This window comes from Chelonia mydas, chromosome 5, assembly GCF_015237465.2.
Source record: "Chelonia mydas isolate rCheMyd1 chromosome 5, rCheMyd1.pri.v2, whole genome shotgun sequence".
Lineage (NCBI taxonomy): Eukaryota > Metazoa > Chordata > Testudines > Cheloniidae > Chelonia > Chelonia mydas.
In genome coordinates this window covers 48,713,231-48,729,513 of record NC_051245.2, presented here as the reverse complement: position 1 = coordinate 48,729,513, position 16,283 = coordinate 48,713,231, and the positions used below count along the sequence as shown (strand labels likewise).

General features: G+C 40.9%; 1 protein-coding gene across 9 annotated transcripts in view; it reads left to right on the top strand.

Annotated features, from left to right (window-relative positions):
- TNPO1 (transportin 1) overlaps window positions 1-16,283 on the top strand; it is a 164,362-nt gene that overhangs the window by 74,678 nt on the left and 73,401 nt on the right. For all 9 annotated transcript variants that reach the window (XR_006290790.1, XM_037903052.2, XM_037903057.2 and 6 more), the window contains 4 exons: window positions 2,890-2,996; window positions 4,641-4,774; window positions 7,568-7,649; window positions 10,261-10,383. Coding sequence is in view for 8 of the 9 variants with exons in the window: in XM_037903052.2 (XP_037758980.1) it covers window positions 2,890-2,996; window positions 4,641-4,774; window positions 7,568-7,649; window positions 10,261-10,383 (446 nt within the window). In the remaining variant the exon portion in view is untranslated. The remainder of the gene's footprint in view (window positions 1-2,889; window positions 2,997-4,640; window positions 4,775-7,567; window positions 7,650-10,260; window positions 10,384-16,283) is intronic.

The window sequence follows — 16,283 nt, the reverse complement described above, 5'->3', positions numbered from 1 at the left end:
GTTTCCTCTGCATTACATCATCTTCAGCTGTAGAGTGCAAACGGAGTTTTTCTGTAGCTGAGTGCTCCTCTCTCAACCTTTTTCTTTCTTGGAAAAGGCTAAAGCGTACAACAGGCATGAGATTCTGGTCTAAGACACCCTTAATGTTATCATGATTATCATGAGATGAGTTTGACCCATTCACTCCTCAAATTAAAAACTTTTCTCTGTAACCAGGTACTCTGGCCCTTCAAAAACAGGCCTCCCACTAGGATTTTGTTGCTGCCTCAGTCCAGGACAGAAAGTATTCTGGGGGTTGTAGTTCTCTAACAGATTGCTTGGGCTCTATAGGCTAGAGGAAAGAATGCTGAGAAGGTGGTCTGGGCTATAGACAAGTTCCCTTTTCTTACAAGAAGGAGCAACTTGGTCTGCTGATGGTCTGGGCAAGACCTGTAGTGCAGCTCTTAACAGAGAGGGAGCTGGGTAAAGAATTCAAGAGGGACTGTGACAGGACTGGGGAGATGGTTTGGGAGAAAGGAAGACCGATAGAAAGGCATAGGAGATGGCTCTGAGAGAAGAGTGAAGAGAGAATTGCTTCATTGCTTAGGGTCTTGGAGTCTCCCCTATGCATCAGTAGTACAGCTTAGAGGGATTGTTTAATGCTCTTGCATCAAGAGTAAAGGATAAGTTGTTGACTTTTCAAGGGTAGAAAAACTTTCCTACACCACTGACGAAAAGCTGTGGCTCGAAAAGCAGAACTAGACGAAGGCTTTTTGTTGGGCTCTGAACTTTTTAATCTTTTGATAGAGAGGAGTTTGTAGTTTGGCCATAAGACTACTTGCCCATGTTGAATTGAGGGAGTCTGTTGATAGCTGAGGAAAGTGAGGCACAGTTGCTCCTCTGATGGGTAGGCAACCCTCTCTTCTTTCTTTGTCTCCAGTCTTATATTAGGTCAAAAGGATTCTAGCAGTGCTGTAACTTAAAGGAGTGGAAAAGAAACTCTTACCGTTGCCTGCTACTGTCTGTTATCCTTCTCAACTTCATAAATAGAAATCTAGAAAGCTAAAAGATCTTTGACACCTCAGTTTCTTCACCACCAGAATAAGTGGGATGGGAGCTATTATTTAAATCTTTAGAGTAAAATTCCATGAGAATCTTAAATGTTTGGGATGAAAATCTATATGAGGGTGTCTAAACATTAATTTGCACAGTCACTCTGTTCATTATTCTTTGAGCCTACATACTAAGGGTTTGAAACAAATTTTAGCTATTTATTGCCTCAGGTGGGGGGGGGGGGGGAGGAACTGACCAAAAGGTTGGCAAAACCACTACATTACTTTCCTAAAGACCACTAGTGGAAGCATTGTAATCATCCACAAGCAACACTGAGATTCAGTCCACTGTCGCTGTGACTAATCTTTGTCAGTAGGTCAGAGGCCTTGAATAGGCTATTGTATGCACACCTTGCAGATACTTTAGCCAACCAGCTCGTGGCTACTTTTAAGATCTCTGGGCGGTAAACTTTTTTTTTTTTTTTTTTTTTTTTTTTTTTAAAAGAGTACCTGCATATGGCAATTGCTGAACTTGCAGAGTAAGAAATCCCTCTCCTCTATAAAGCAGCAATGAGAGAACTTTACTGTAGACAGACCTTTTAAAGATATTCATTCTTCAAGAGCCTAGAGGAATTTCAGAAGGACATGAGACAGGTGCATAGCCAGTTTTTTCCAAAACTTTCACCACCTCAGACTACTATATGACTTCCTTCCCCAATCTGTTCAGAAAAACACAGGGAGGAGACCTCAACATTTTGTTCACCTTATGCATCCACATCACATCAGGTGGGTGAATTTTAAAGTTCATTTGGAGACACCACTCTGAAATTAAATCCCTACCCAGGAGATGAAGGAATCTAGTGCTCTACATTAAAAACCAACACAATGAAACAGTTGGTCATTCAGAAATTTGTGGAGTACCTTCTTCAAACTGGGATAGCAGAGCATGTCTCTTCCTGAGAACACTCATTTGATCTTCTACACAGTACCAAAATAGTCAGGGGAGAGACAGAGCAGTATTTGGTCTTAAAGCTCTTGTACAATGTTTGAGGATGTTCAAATTCATATTGAAGACCCCTGGAAATTGAGAACTGATTTAAAATTGAGAACTGTTGGGGATGCTAGTTTTGTTTGTCTCATTGCCTGTGTTCAAGAGTACATATGCTGACTGATAGCAATAGTCGGAATGCTAGTGTAGAAAAGGTACTGGCAGCCATCAGTGTTAAGTACTGTGTCATGTAGCTCTTTTGTGAGCAGTGTTGGATGGCATGATCCATAAAATGTTGGTTACCTTTCTCCCTGCTTATTCGTAGTGCTTACCACTGTTGCTATAGTTAGTGGTGCTCAACTAGTGGTGGGAAACTTATGTCAAGAAGCCTAGTATTGGCACTCCTATATTTGGGTTCTACTTTCTATTGGGGGTTTGTTTTTTGTGTTTTTTTTTTTTTTTTTTTTTCCATTTCTATGTTAGCAAACCAAATTTCTTAAACCAAGTTACAGCTTGAATAGTGCTCTGCTCTAGCATTTGGTTTGAAGGAGGTTTTGAGGGCTAGCAGGGTGAGGGGGAGTGACCCTGCTTTTTGTTGATCAGCAGATCTGAACTACCTCCATGGCAACAGGCAAGAACAATCAGCTGGATTCCCAGTCATTCCTAATAGGGGAGAGGTTATCTAGTAACTTTCTTTGTAATAAAATTACCTTCCTCCACATTTGTCTGCTCTTAACAAAAAGCAAACTACTTAACTAAGTAGTTCTTTGGGCAATTGTACTGGGGAGGTGGGGGTGTTTCCAAAAAGTGGATCCTGCATTTCTTAAGAGAATCTCACTTTTTTCATTCTTTTTCTTCAACACATCCAAGGCATTCTGATTACAACCATTGCCTCTAAGGGGGAATTGCAGAATTGGCCTGAACTCTTACCAAAGCTTTGCAGCCTCTTGGATTCTGAAGACTACAATACCTGTGAGGTGAGGAGTTTTGTTTCAAATACAAATGTAGAGGAAAAATGTCATATTTCATATGCTTGTGGTCTATCTTGAGCAGTGTTTCCCAAACAATGGGTCCCAATTCACCAGTGGATTGCAGGAATGGTCTAGGTTGGTTGCATGTGCCCCAGAAGCAGTTCCTGTGGGGATCAGGATCCAAACAGTAGTAGCACAGAGGAAGCAGCTGGGCCGGTGGCCAGCCAGGAGGCTGTCCCTTGGGTTCTCACTTCCCCTGGGCAGGAGGCAGCCGGGTGGCTGCTGTGGTTGCAGCTCAGAGGTAGCTGACAGGGCCAGTGAGGGAGCAGTCAGCAGCCTGGTGATGATCATGGCTGGGCTGCAGGAGGGGACAGGTCTTGGAGAGCAAGAGTGAAGGGGCGGGGCTGGGGAGGGGCACGGGGAGTGGGAGGAGCTGAGGGAGAGAGATGGGGAAACAGGGAGCTAGGGGGCTGAAAAAGGGAAGGTGTGTGTGGGGGATCAGGAGTAGTGAGTTACCTTAGTAAAATGTTTGGGAACCACTGCTCTAGAGCTCAGTAGTTCCAACTGCTTATTCATTCTAGCTTCTTATGGCCACATACCTATTTTTTAACTGAACAGTGGCTTACTCTTTTGCCTGACTGAAGTGGTATGGCTTCTGTTTCTTTCCTTCTGGAATTTATCCTAAAATTTCCTTGGTCGTAGATGTTACATTGAACTGGTGTGAGAATGAGATTACTTTTGAGAAGTAAGGTGATCAAAAATGGGTACAGAAGAAGGCAAATGTTAACTTTGCTAGATTAAAGTCTTAAATTATCAGAACAGTTGATACCTCTGTTATGAAAATATAACCTACTACTGGATTCCCTTTGCTACATGATTTTAGTTATCTATATTGGATCTAGAAAAGCTGTTTGAGATGTTGTGGTTTTAAAAAAAAAAAAAAAAAAAAGTCTCTGTAGAGATTCGAGAGCAATAAATAGTACCCAAGATCAAATCCGACAGGGATGGTCTAGGTAGGCTAACTCTCCTGGATAAACTATTTTTCTTATTTTCTCAATACTTTATTTTGGATGGAGTGGGAGAAAACACTTCAAAAATAATGTTCAACTTGATTTTAAATACGTACGATAAATCCTAAAACTCCAGCCACAAAATGATCAAGTACCGATAATTTAGGAAATTGTCACATTGGATTTAAGACTTTGAAGTACAGGGGAAAATGCTCTGCATTAATATAAATGGAGGAAAGTTTTTTGTCCATATCTTAAGATCTGATTTGTACTCTTAATCATCAAATATGTTTAGTAAATACAGCAGGGAAAACATGCAGTATGAATAGACTAGCACTGAATGACCAAACAAAATCTGTCTACTACTACTCAAGTTGGGATCTTGCAGATCAGATCAAAATGTAAAATTACTTGTCTGTCTCTTTTCGTCATGAAATTGAGTTGAAACTTACTAACGTGTGTTAGGTCATAACTGCATCTGTTTGCTAAGTGTGTTACAAATAGCTAGCCAGGCTCATTACTAAATAGAGATATGTAGCTACTCATTGGGTTTTCTTTTCTTTTTTTGGGCTGGGGGGGAGTAAACTTTCTTAGGAAGCTAATTTTTTTTCTAAAGAAAGCAAACTTATGTATTTTACAGGGTGCATTTGGAGCTCTTCAGAAGATATGTGAAGATTCTGCTGAAATCTTAGATAGTGATGTATTAGATCGACCCCTCAATATCATGATCCCTAAATTTTTACAGTTCTTCAAACACAGCAGTCCAAAAATAAGGTAGGTATACATGCAGCACTGAAGTCTCAGATGAAAATTGAATTAGATAATCAATAAGCTATCTTGTGGTATTGTTTAAAATGTCCGAAAAGTGATTCTGCATGTGTAATGGTGCAGGGAAAAAAGAAGCCTTGAGAGTTCATGTTAGTGTCAGTGACTTGCATGTCACTTTTTGCTCAGTTAAAAAGTAAAAAGGTGGTGTCTGTCTTCAGCCTTACTACCAGCCTAGGGTCTTGAAAGTCAACTGTGTTCTCCTGGCTTCACCAGCAGTAAGATTCAGCAGCTGGAACGTAGTTAATAAATCTCTTGCTCGTGAAAGCATGAGCCAGAATAGAATCCAGATCACTCTTTCATAGCTGTATTGGCTGCGGTGTGAACATGGAAAAAAAAAAAAAGCAGTAACATACATTTCGTCCGTAAAGCAAGTGTGTTTAACGCGTTCCTCATCAAATTGCTTTTCTGACTGTACCAGTGTTTTAGTGTTTCTAATCTTTCATGAGATCAAATTAAAAACACATTCGTTTTTTCAGATGAGGTGACTACAATACTAATATAAAATAGAAATATCCAGTGGGCTGGAAAAAAAAATCTATGAAGTGGATAACTATAAAAGAACTGTGGAGTGGTGATGGGCATGAAATTAAACATGATTTTACAGGGTAATAAAACCAAAAGTGGTTTTGAGTTACACGTACAGAGTCATTATAGTATGTGAGAAGAAATAAACTAGCTGTTACTGTGATATTTATGTAGTTCATCTCTGGGCACCATGTAAGTTAGAAGTTACGGCTCACATGGCAAAAATTCAGATGAACAACAGAAGATTATTTCATACTGCAAACACTAGTGGGATGGGGTTGAAGAGACTGTAGGGGAGGTATCACAGTAGAAATTAAGATGGAAAAATTTCATGATAGTGAAATGTTAGGCTGTGGAATAGGTTCCCAAGGATGTGGGTTTTTGCCACTGAGTCTTTTAAAGCTAGACTAGATACATTAGATTTTTCTGATACAGTAAGGAACAATCCTGAGCTTGATCTGGTCTAATCTAATACATATGGGGGAAAATATTTTCGTCTAAATAAAACAAATTCTCCTTACTGTGTCAATGCTGTTTCTCTTCTTCCTCTGCCTACTGTTTAAAAAGGCGCGCGCGCGCACACGTTTTGAGTTCCCTTTATGGAAGGAACCTACTGAACAACCACACTGGGTAATTCTTTCAGTAATGTCATCAAAGATTTATTCTAAACACTTGAAGAAAATATATTTTTCTTAGAGGGGAACTGTAAAACTCCTACATGTCTGTTCCCCAAAATGGCCTAAACAACAGGATGTGAGTTTAAAATTAAAAGAGGGGAGAAGTCTAAAGACAAACATCAAACTGTTTTCAGGTATTGGGCAAACGTGGAATGCAGTTGTTTTTACACTGCGGTTTTTTGATGCAAATGGTGTGAACAGATATATAGTAGAAAAAAATACTTTCTAGTTCTATAGAACATTATAGAAGCTAGGGATGGAAAAGATGTGTTAAATCCAGTCTTCTTTTGTTAATGTATGATTGTGTTCTACAAAACATCTTTTATTAGTGTTTTGTCCAGTCTGTTTCTATTGATCTTTCTTTTTGTTTCCTTGCCCATATTTCTAATCTGTCTAGATTCATTCGTGTGATCTAGAATGTATTTTATTTAGGATCTGTTAGTTTTTTAAAAAAGCACTCCATCTTGTTAATATTTTAGTTTTTAAAATTTTAATTTAAATTAATTCAGGTTTTTGAGTCTAAGATTTCGAGAAGTTGGGCCTGTCATGTGTATATACACTAGTTCCCCTGAAAATAAACAATATTGCAAAAATAATAATCTGTTTGGCAATGAGGAGGCAGGTACATTATAAACATCACCACACAGATTGCATGGGACTTCTAGTTTCAGATGAGAGAGAGTCAACATTCATAAGCATAAGCTCCTTTTATCAAAAATTACACAGTAGTGTTTCCAGAGCTGCCATATTCCATAATTGTAGCAAATCTCATGATGTTTTTCCCTATCTTTAATCATGCGTTTTTTTAAATAGTCTGTTATAAAGTCTTGATATAGTGTAAGGAACTGTACAAAATGCATCCAGTTTCTTCAAAATCTTAAGGACAAATCCAGGCACAGGTGTGTGGACATGAAAGGGCCCAATAGTAGCAGATTGATTAGGGGATTCTGTGCTGCCTTAGAGCAGAGGAGCCAAGTTCCAAGGTGGCTTTTCATTCTTTGTTCCAGTGCATAAAGTTAACAATCTAGGAAGTTGGTCAGTGAATCTGCTCTGTGCATCAGCTGGCCCCAAATCCTGTGCTGGTGAGAAGTGGCCCACATCTGTTCTGCCTCCTTTGCCTGCCCCTCTAACTTCTAGAAGTGGCCTATTTGCCTGCTGGCTCTTACAAAAGAGGATTTAATTTCTCAGCGTTGTGCCTTTTGACTGAGTGCACATACTTTGGATTGTTTAGATTTTTTTTTTTTTTTAAAAGCAGGGTTTAGTCCATTGGTGTTGCATTGTGTTTTGTATTCCTGAGATTTTCCTGTGGAAAAGAAAATATTTAATATTACAAATGAGTCAGTGTAGTTAAGAAATACTCTCTTGATCTGCATATTTGGATTCCTCTTATTTGATTCTGAAAATTACCGTTAGACGTTGTAGTGTATGTCTTTGCTTTGTTTTCCTCTCCCCAATTTTTTATGATTGTATACAGTTTAGAAAAAGTTTCTAATGAATTTTTCCATCTGTTTTAAATAAATGCTTGTTCTACTTCTAGGTCCCATGCTGTTGCATGCGTCAATCAGTTTATCATCAGTAGAACTCAAGCTCTTATGTTGCACATTGATTCTTTTATTGAGGTAGGTGAGTCCCCCCCTCCCCCCCCAATTTTGTATTTTTAGTACTAGAATCTTGCTAATACTGTTTAATGTTAAACAAAGAACCTGCTTTTTCTGTAAAAGGAGTTGCATGCAGTAATGATACAGAATGTTTATAGTTCATGTATCCAGGACTTGGCCCTAGACTTAATTACATTGTTTTAAATTTGTATGTTTTTCTTTGCTGGCTGAGGAATGGTTAAACTATTAAGATATCCTCTCCTCTCCCCCCCGTCCCCCCCTTGCATATGTTTGCTTTAAGTATTCAAAACATAGTGGAGTAACACCCTGCAGTAGAACAGCTATTTTCAACCAGTGGTGCATGAGGGGGGGTGCCTATTGAGTAGAACTGGTGTATCCAACCTGGCAGTTGCCTAGAAACCTGCAGAGGCTGGGAAAGAGCAGACAATTCCATCCCGCTTCTGCTTCTGTGGTGGCTGCCTCTGACCCCACAGCAGACTACCCAATCGTAAAGTAGCTCCTCTGCATCCTTTGTCCATGCAGTCCTCAAATCTAGAGTGAGGAAAGTGGCTTTGAGAGATTGTAGAACCAGCTTTGCAGCCCTAAGCAGTGCTCCCCAGCTTCCACAGCTGAGTGCTTTGTGAGTAGGTAGAAAAAGGGAGACTCTGTCTCCCCACCCAGTAGCTCCTTCAGCCTAGGAGCACCAGCCTTCATGCTTTCCACCTTTACCTCTTTAAATCCACAGTATGGTGCCAGAGTTGTCCTGTGGTCCAAAATCCTTAACTATTTGTGATTTCAAAGAATTCTGGAGTACGTATGGTGGATTTCTGAATAATTTTTCAGACATTTTATAGATCTTGGACCAAGAAAACCACTAAGAACCACTGTAATAGAGGCTGTACTTGTTCTCCCCTCACAGAAATATTCAGTCTTCTGCTTTATGTTCAATTAGATTGCATTATGGGCAAGATTTTCAAGTTATGTGCAAAATCAGAAACAATTGTGTTTATAAATTAAACACAATAGATGCATATGGCCTAATTATCCATTTGTAAATATATATACCATACACAAGTACAGTAATTACATGGGCAAATTATTAATGTGATCATGCATGCCCTCCTGTTATCTCTTCATTTCTGCTCCACTTTTGGCCTATATATTTATACATACAGGGCAGTTGTCAGTAGTTAACTGGGGAAGGAGACTGGGGGGACGATCCTCCTTGCAATATAACACATTACAATGAGGGTCTTGATTAACTCCTGCTGGAATAGGATTTGCAAACTAGATCCCGTGTGTCTGCTAGATATGAATATTGACCCAGGGTTACAGCTACCCTTAGATTTTGTATTCATGCACTGTTGTGCTGGGGGAGGACAGCCTTAATCTGCATTTCAACTTCTGTGGCCTACCTAGAAACAGGATATATTGAGTCAACACCACCTTTTAGTGGTCTGGCCATGTCTCCATAGGATCAGCGCTGCGTGTTTGTGGGCCAATTCAGAGTACCTTTTGCTCTAACCTCCCTTTCAAGTGAACTTTGCCTCGGACGTCCTTGTGGCTTGGCTTACATTGGAAGGAGTTGATGTAAATCTGAGATGAGGAAAGTTCTAAACGTGAATAACTGGAATTTTGAAAATAAATGCTGTAGCGTCACTTAAACAAGAAAAATACGTATCCTTTGTGAGCCACTGGATTGCTCTCTGAGAAAATGTTTGAGTATGTGATGGTAGAGGGCTTTTTCGTTACCAGTACAAAACCAGTTTCTTCTGTCTTGAGTGCCATGGTCCTCATTGCTTAGAAGCGAGTTTATTTAACTTAGATTTATGTTGGGTTTGGTATAGAAGACTTTGGGGGCTAGATCAAGGAAATCTAGGGCCTTAGGCACACCATGATTTAGAGGGACCCCTATGACCTCCCTCATGAGCTTTTTTTTTTTTTTTTTTTTTGGTGTGGCCAATCCTCATGGCTGCCTCCAGTATGAGAGCAGGGGGACCTAGTCCCCTTCCAGAGATGGGCCTCTCTCCTCGCTCCCTGGAGATACTGGGTTGGCAGCAGCAGGAGCCCCATCCCACGTTCATTAATATTATTATTGCTGAGGCATCTTTTTTTGGGTGGATCAGGCCTGGTACTGTTTTCTCTACTTGCCACAGAATCCTCTCACCAGGGCCTGCTGGAGTAGTGGGTCTTGCTGTTAATGCTTCGTTGATAGCCATGGATTAAATCTCACCCTTTGGTGCTATTGTTTGTCCGCAGGCTTGGAGAAATGTTAGTGCATCCATTATATTAGGGTCATGTGTTCAAGCCTTTCTTTGTAACTGTTAGACGGAAGGCAAGTTTCTAGCCCTAAACTTTCATTTAAAGAAAAAGTACATAACTCCAAGAGGCAATAGCATATAGTGCCTATGCTTTAATCCAGCCCAGGTCATATCCATATAAAGTACTAGAGAATCTGTGCAGTATCATGTACGTTCAGGTGAATATAAAGGAGCATTAATTCCAATCCTGAATGGTATTGAGTGTCAAACACACAGAAATGTGCACTTGCATGATAGCTTGCTTGATGATAGCAAGTACTATTCTGTATAAAATAAAGGGATTAGAAAAGTCTCTTAATTTTTCCCCACAGAATCTCTTTGCATTGGCTGGAGATGAGGAGCCTGAAGTACGCAAAAATGTGTGTCGGGCTTTGGTGATGCTGCTGGAAGTTCGAATGGATCGCCTGCTTCCTCATATGATTAGTATAGTTGAGGTAAATTTTGTTTCCTAAATTGCATGCACAATAAATGCTTTAAAGTAATAGTTATAACAAATAGTGTGTTTTGTCAGCTGTGTGTAATGCAACTTTTGCATATCTATATCTTCATTCTTCTTAAAGGATAGGCTATTTTTGGCAACTGTGAAATTATCTTCTGGTTGTCTGGCTGATTTGTATATGTGACACTTGGTCCAAATGATATACTTTACTGACCTTAACTTAATTGAGGGGAAAATTCATTCCAAACTGAATTAAATAAGCCGAGAAAGTGAGAGAGTGTGAGTGTGTTGCGGGAGCATCTAAATGAATGGCGTGCTGGTGGAATATTTCACATAGATAACTCTGGAAAAATGGAAGTCCTCTATAGCTTAACAATATCTGAGCATTTTGAAAAAAAACAAACAAAAAAAACATTTTGTCTGGGGAGGAGACTGGCAGAACCAGGTCCATCGTTGACATTGAGAGATTTCCTGCCACCACTACAGTCTCAGGTACAGTAGACACTTGTTTGCAGCAACCCTTCGTAAGAGAAACTGCCGCTTATGAGCAACATTTTTCCCTGGGAACACTTTCCCTACCATGAATTTTCCACTTGCTAACAGCAACATAGCAGCTGCATAAGAGCAACTTTTGTGACTTTGTGACGTCACATCCTCCTCTTATTAGCATCATTTTTTGGTGGCAAAAACAGACTAAATGCCAAGAAGTCTCTCACTGAAAGAAAAAGTACACATTATCCCAGACTGTCAAACTTCAGGGACTACTCAAAACCAAGTCCCAGTCAAGTGGGAGTTGCACAGATCAGTGTTTGCAGAATGTGGAAGCAGAAGGATAAGCTTTTGGCTAAGTACAAAGACGGACAGTCAAATAGCTGCCGTAAGCATGGGTCTGAAGGAAAAGCCCCTGATGTCGAGCAGGCTCAAGAAGAAGAGGGTGCAGGGAGCACTGCTTTCTGGACCTGCAATCAAGGAAAAAACCCTTCAGCTTGCTGCTTCACTTGAATTGAATGATTTTAAAGCAAGTGACGATTGGCTTACCAGATGGAAGAAACTCTTCAATGTCTTTTACAAAAAAGTGCCTGGCAAAAAACGGTCGGCAGACAAACCAGCAGCTGAGCAGTGGCAGTGTGAAAAAGTCCTCACATTCTTGAAAAGTTTTCCCTGGCCGATATCTACAGTGCTGACGAAACAGGACTTTACCTGAAAGGGCTCTGTGAAAGAGGACAAGTAGGAAAAAATTTGGAAAGCTAGAAGAGAGCTTCAGAGGACAGTATAACTGCTTATCTGTGCCAACATAGATGGTAGTGACAAACACCTGCTGTTCATGATCAGGCAGTCAAAACAACCCACATGCTTTCTGAAGGATTTCAGTAAACTACCGCTCAATTATGTCAGTTCAGCAAATACCTGGATGACAAGTGAGATTTTCGTCAACTGGCTAAAAAAGGTGAGATTGTCCACTTCACTTGCAGAGCTGTAAGATATGCCTCTTACTGGATACTTGCTTCACACACCTCCATTGGTTCTCTCAAACATTCAGCTCAAATTCTTACCCCAACACTACATCTTTGATTAAACATATATAGCTCAAGTGTGATTAAGAACATGAAGGGACAATACCAATCAAAAATTGAAAACCAGATTATTGTTGCTCTTGATGCAGACTCCAGGACAGATATTCAGACAATCCTGAAAAGTGTAAATTTACAGGTTGTGTTGCTGAGGCATGGCTAGATGTAAAGCTGACAAATTTACAACTGTTTCAGGAAAGGCAAATTTGTTGTGCCAGTGGAAGGTGTGCACAATGAGGATATTGAAGAGTTTGACAACCTCCTGAATGATGTTGCATTTCCAGTCAATGTGGAAAAAAGAGGACTTAATAGCTGCTGTGACTGTGAAATGAGGATTTGCTCATGTTTGGTGACCTAACCAATGAGGAATTAATGAATGCAGCAGATGCTGCAAGGCCAGAGAAACGAGCTTGTGTTGATGAAACATATCATCAAGAGAGTGAGGATGATTTTGGTGAAGTTCCACCTCCGACAAACTCCGAGCTGTGGAAGGCTTTGAACCCACTTCAGCACTTTTCATAGAGATCTGTAGACCCTTCCTGGGATATTGAGTCCCATCTTCAAAACAAAATTGTGACTGAGAAAGCAGAGCAAATTAACAGATTTCTTTCACACAAAATGAGTGTTTTATCCATTCTTAATTTAGAAGTTGATACTCTATAAATAGAATACACTTTCTGATGTGGAATTATAATACTGTAATACACTAATTTAGGTTATTTATTTGCTTAGCAGACGCCCTTATCCAGGGTGACTTACAGTGCATATGAAATATTAAAGTGCGAGTTCAAAAAAGGTTTACAAATAAGAGCAAGAGGTTGTGTTGTCATGGTTGATGTTTATTTTTAAACATAAAGATAAAACTTGATATTTTTATAACGTTAACTCAATTAATACTGCTTTCTTGATGCAATATGGTGGTAGGCTACACTTGCAAAACAGAGCACATGTTTAAAATGTACACTATACTAATGTAATACTGTAGCAATAATAAACATACATCACCTTGTTACAATTATAGATAGCATGTATGTAGCTGTTTTATGCAACTATCAGAAAAAGCAGGCTGCCTTTGGTCCAATGAATACCCCCTATAATAATAGCCGCTTAGGAGTAACATAATGGAAGAGCACCGATACATTGCTACTAATGAGCATCTACTGTACTGAAAATGCCATGTATGTCGTTGATGCCCCCAAGAGGAAGTCTACACACTGTCACCATGGTGTACTTTCTCCCTATTATCAAGCAGAGATGCTTATTTGAGGTCTGATCAGTGCCACTGAGGCCCCTGTGGGGTTCTCCTACAAACTCACATCGGCCCATCAAGACTGGTATTGGTCCAGTCAACAACCTGAGTCATCTGTACTATACAGTGTGCTGCCAGGGTCCTCTTAGGGATATTAGGGTCTGCCTTCATAAACATCAAGAAGCAGGTGGTCTTCAAGGAAGAGAGAGGGCTTCATCTCCAGTGGCATTCCTGGCCAGACAGGCAACACCAGACTATCAAGTAGATGATTCAGGGGCTGAGCAACATCAATATCCTATCTTGCAGCGTAACAATCTTTCGTAGTCGTTGCTGCGTGAAGCTATATCCTTTGCATAGGTACTGGCAGCAGACAATGTTAAGTGTTCCAGGAGCTCCTTATGTGGATTGTTGAGACTCTGGAAATCAAGCATTGTCATCTCAGAAATACCATAAACTGTTCAACATCTTGTCAGCTTCTAGTCCAGCCAGGATCGTCCTCCCCATTAACAAGGGACTGCTAGACCCAGCTAAAGCCCTGTAGCAGATGCAAGTCACTATTAACACCAATTGTGAAATGAGTCATAAATAGTTGCCAGTTACCTCCTTTTGGGGTTGAGTACTTCTGCACTTACTCCAACCCAGGCTCCTTAGTCATATTGGCCATTGAATCAAAATTTAGATGAAACAGAAGTGCCCCAAAAGACGACAACCCAGATGCCTCTATTTAGAAAAAAGTTGTACTTCTCAGTTTCTTTACAGCTATGTGTGGCTAATTGCCAGGCTATTTTGGCTGAGTTTGCCTTTCTAACGTGGGTCAGGGTGATGACCTTCCTCATGAAAGCAGAGAGGCGCATAAGGACATAATAGAGGCCAATTGGTGGGCAATGGACACCTGAAACCAAATCTGGCCAAATCTGTCATCACAGAGACCATAATGTGTAGAACATTGTGGCTCCAAGTATCTGGTATCCTGAGAGTTGCAGACCACAATTGAGGACTTGTTCTGGGGGCCCAGCTGTTAAGCAAGTGGACAGACTGCTCTGTACTCACTGATGGACTACAAAGCTACCTTGTCCTGTCTAGAGAATTACACTTTTTCTGTCCCCAGCCACAGTTGAGACCGTGTACATAGTCTTACCATCCCAAACAGATGACGTATCACACCAAAAAAGCACCTAAGATAAAACAGGGTTGCCAGCCTTCCTCTTCCTCAGCAACATCCACTGCTCCGTTGACATGACGGAGACTTGACAAGACTTGAGAACCCCACCTTTGAAAGCCACTTCTATTCCATTGGGTGTGGTTTTCCTTGACATGAGGTATTTGAGTGTTCAGTGATCTCCTATGGCTGTCCCATCCGGTTCTACTTTACCCCCTTCCCTGTCCCTCTTCAGGGACCCTTCTCAAGACAGCCTATTACAAAATGTGGAGGCCTTGTTGCTTTGCTTTGTCTTCCTCTGGAGTACTGGGGAAAAGGCTGCTTTTCCTGGTATTTCTTCATTCTGAGGAAGGAAAATGGGGTGGTCTTTGTCCTATCCTAGACCTGATGAGACTGAACAAATATATGCCATCTTCAACATGAAACAATTAACATTGCCTCTTTCTCCAAGCTCAAGACTGGCTCTCATACATCCTGCAAATGGAAAGCTATTTTCACATATTCAGCCAGCCCACGGAAAGTATCTGCAATTCATAGTGGGGCCTAACCATTACCAATACAGGGCTCTGCCCTTTGGACTTTTAGTGGCTCCTAAAATATTCTGGCTGGCAGTAGTGGCAGTGCATTTAAGGAAATAGGATGTCTGGCTACCCATACCTGGATGACTGGCAGATACCAGCATTAGACAAATGGCCTTAAACAGCCTTTCCTTGTGAACTGTGATAAACCAGTAGCTGAAAGCCCATGCTGTAGCATATGTGGGGCAGTTGGACCAAGTATTCCACCATCTGTGCAGTTCCCTCTTACAACCAAATGAAATTGTTACATGCAGTTTAGTGGTAGAGTTACCTCTGTTACAGTGGTTTAGGACTCTTGGCATGGCATATCCTTACCATAACGACACCACATGGGTGTAATTCGTAAAGTCAAAAAACTGAGAATGTGAAAACTGTGTGGTAACTGACCACAAATCCAGTGATTGAACCTGGTGATCATTCTGAATAAAAAGAGCTCTCAACCATGCTTGTAGCTGTTTCCAGTGCTTCACACTGACTCAACAACAGACATAAGCTTCAGAGTGACAATTCTGGAATCTTAGTCTCTCTCTCACACTCACAGATGGTAGAGTTTATAGGATCTTTGATTTCAGATAGACAAAAGCCTGCCTGCTAGAGAACAGGTTCTGATCTCTTCAGTTAGCAGTAAACTACCTACAGGTGGTACATGTGTGTCTGGGACTCTTTGGCTATATGTCGGTAAGCAGGTATAAGATGCTGCTTGCCACATTTCATTATTGGACCTTACAATTGTGGCTGAGGTCCATATGCTTCTCATTCGGACGTGCATCACAGTCCCACTTCAAATTCTGCAGTAACTCGCTTGATTGCTAGACCTAGTAAACTTGAGGAAAGGGGCAGTGTTCTGTCCCGTCCTTGGGGATGACACTTGTTACAGACATATTAGGATCTGACTGTGACATCCTCAGATGCAGGGCATGTGGACTCAGGATGACTTGAATACACATGAATGTCCCAGAGGAGAGGGCCATCAGTCTAGCCTGTATAGTGTTCCTGTCTGTTTTTTCAGAACTCCACAGTGCAGTTCCTGGTGGACATTGTGTTGGCCAAGTGGTTGATCCATCCTCTTTCTGTCAGAAAGTCTTCAAGTTCTGGGAATGGTGCCATCAACATGGGGTGACCCCATTGGTGTTCCCCACCTCCCATGATTCAGCTATATAACCTAGCAGGCTTCCTGAGCAGAAATGTGATAACCACCCCCAAGTGGTCACTGTTGAAGTCCATCCTAGATCCAGTACTCCTGGAAGTGGGACTCCCACCATAGACTTAGTCACCACAGAGGACAATGATCATATGGATCTCTAACAGACACCTTCCTCCTTCAGTGGTCTTGATGAC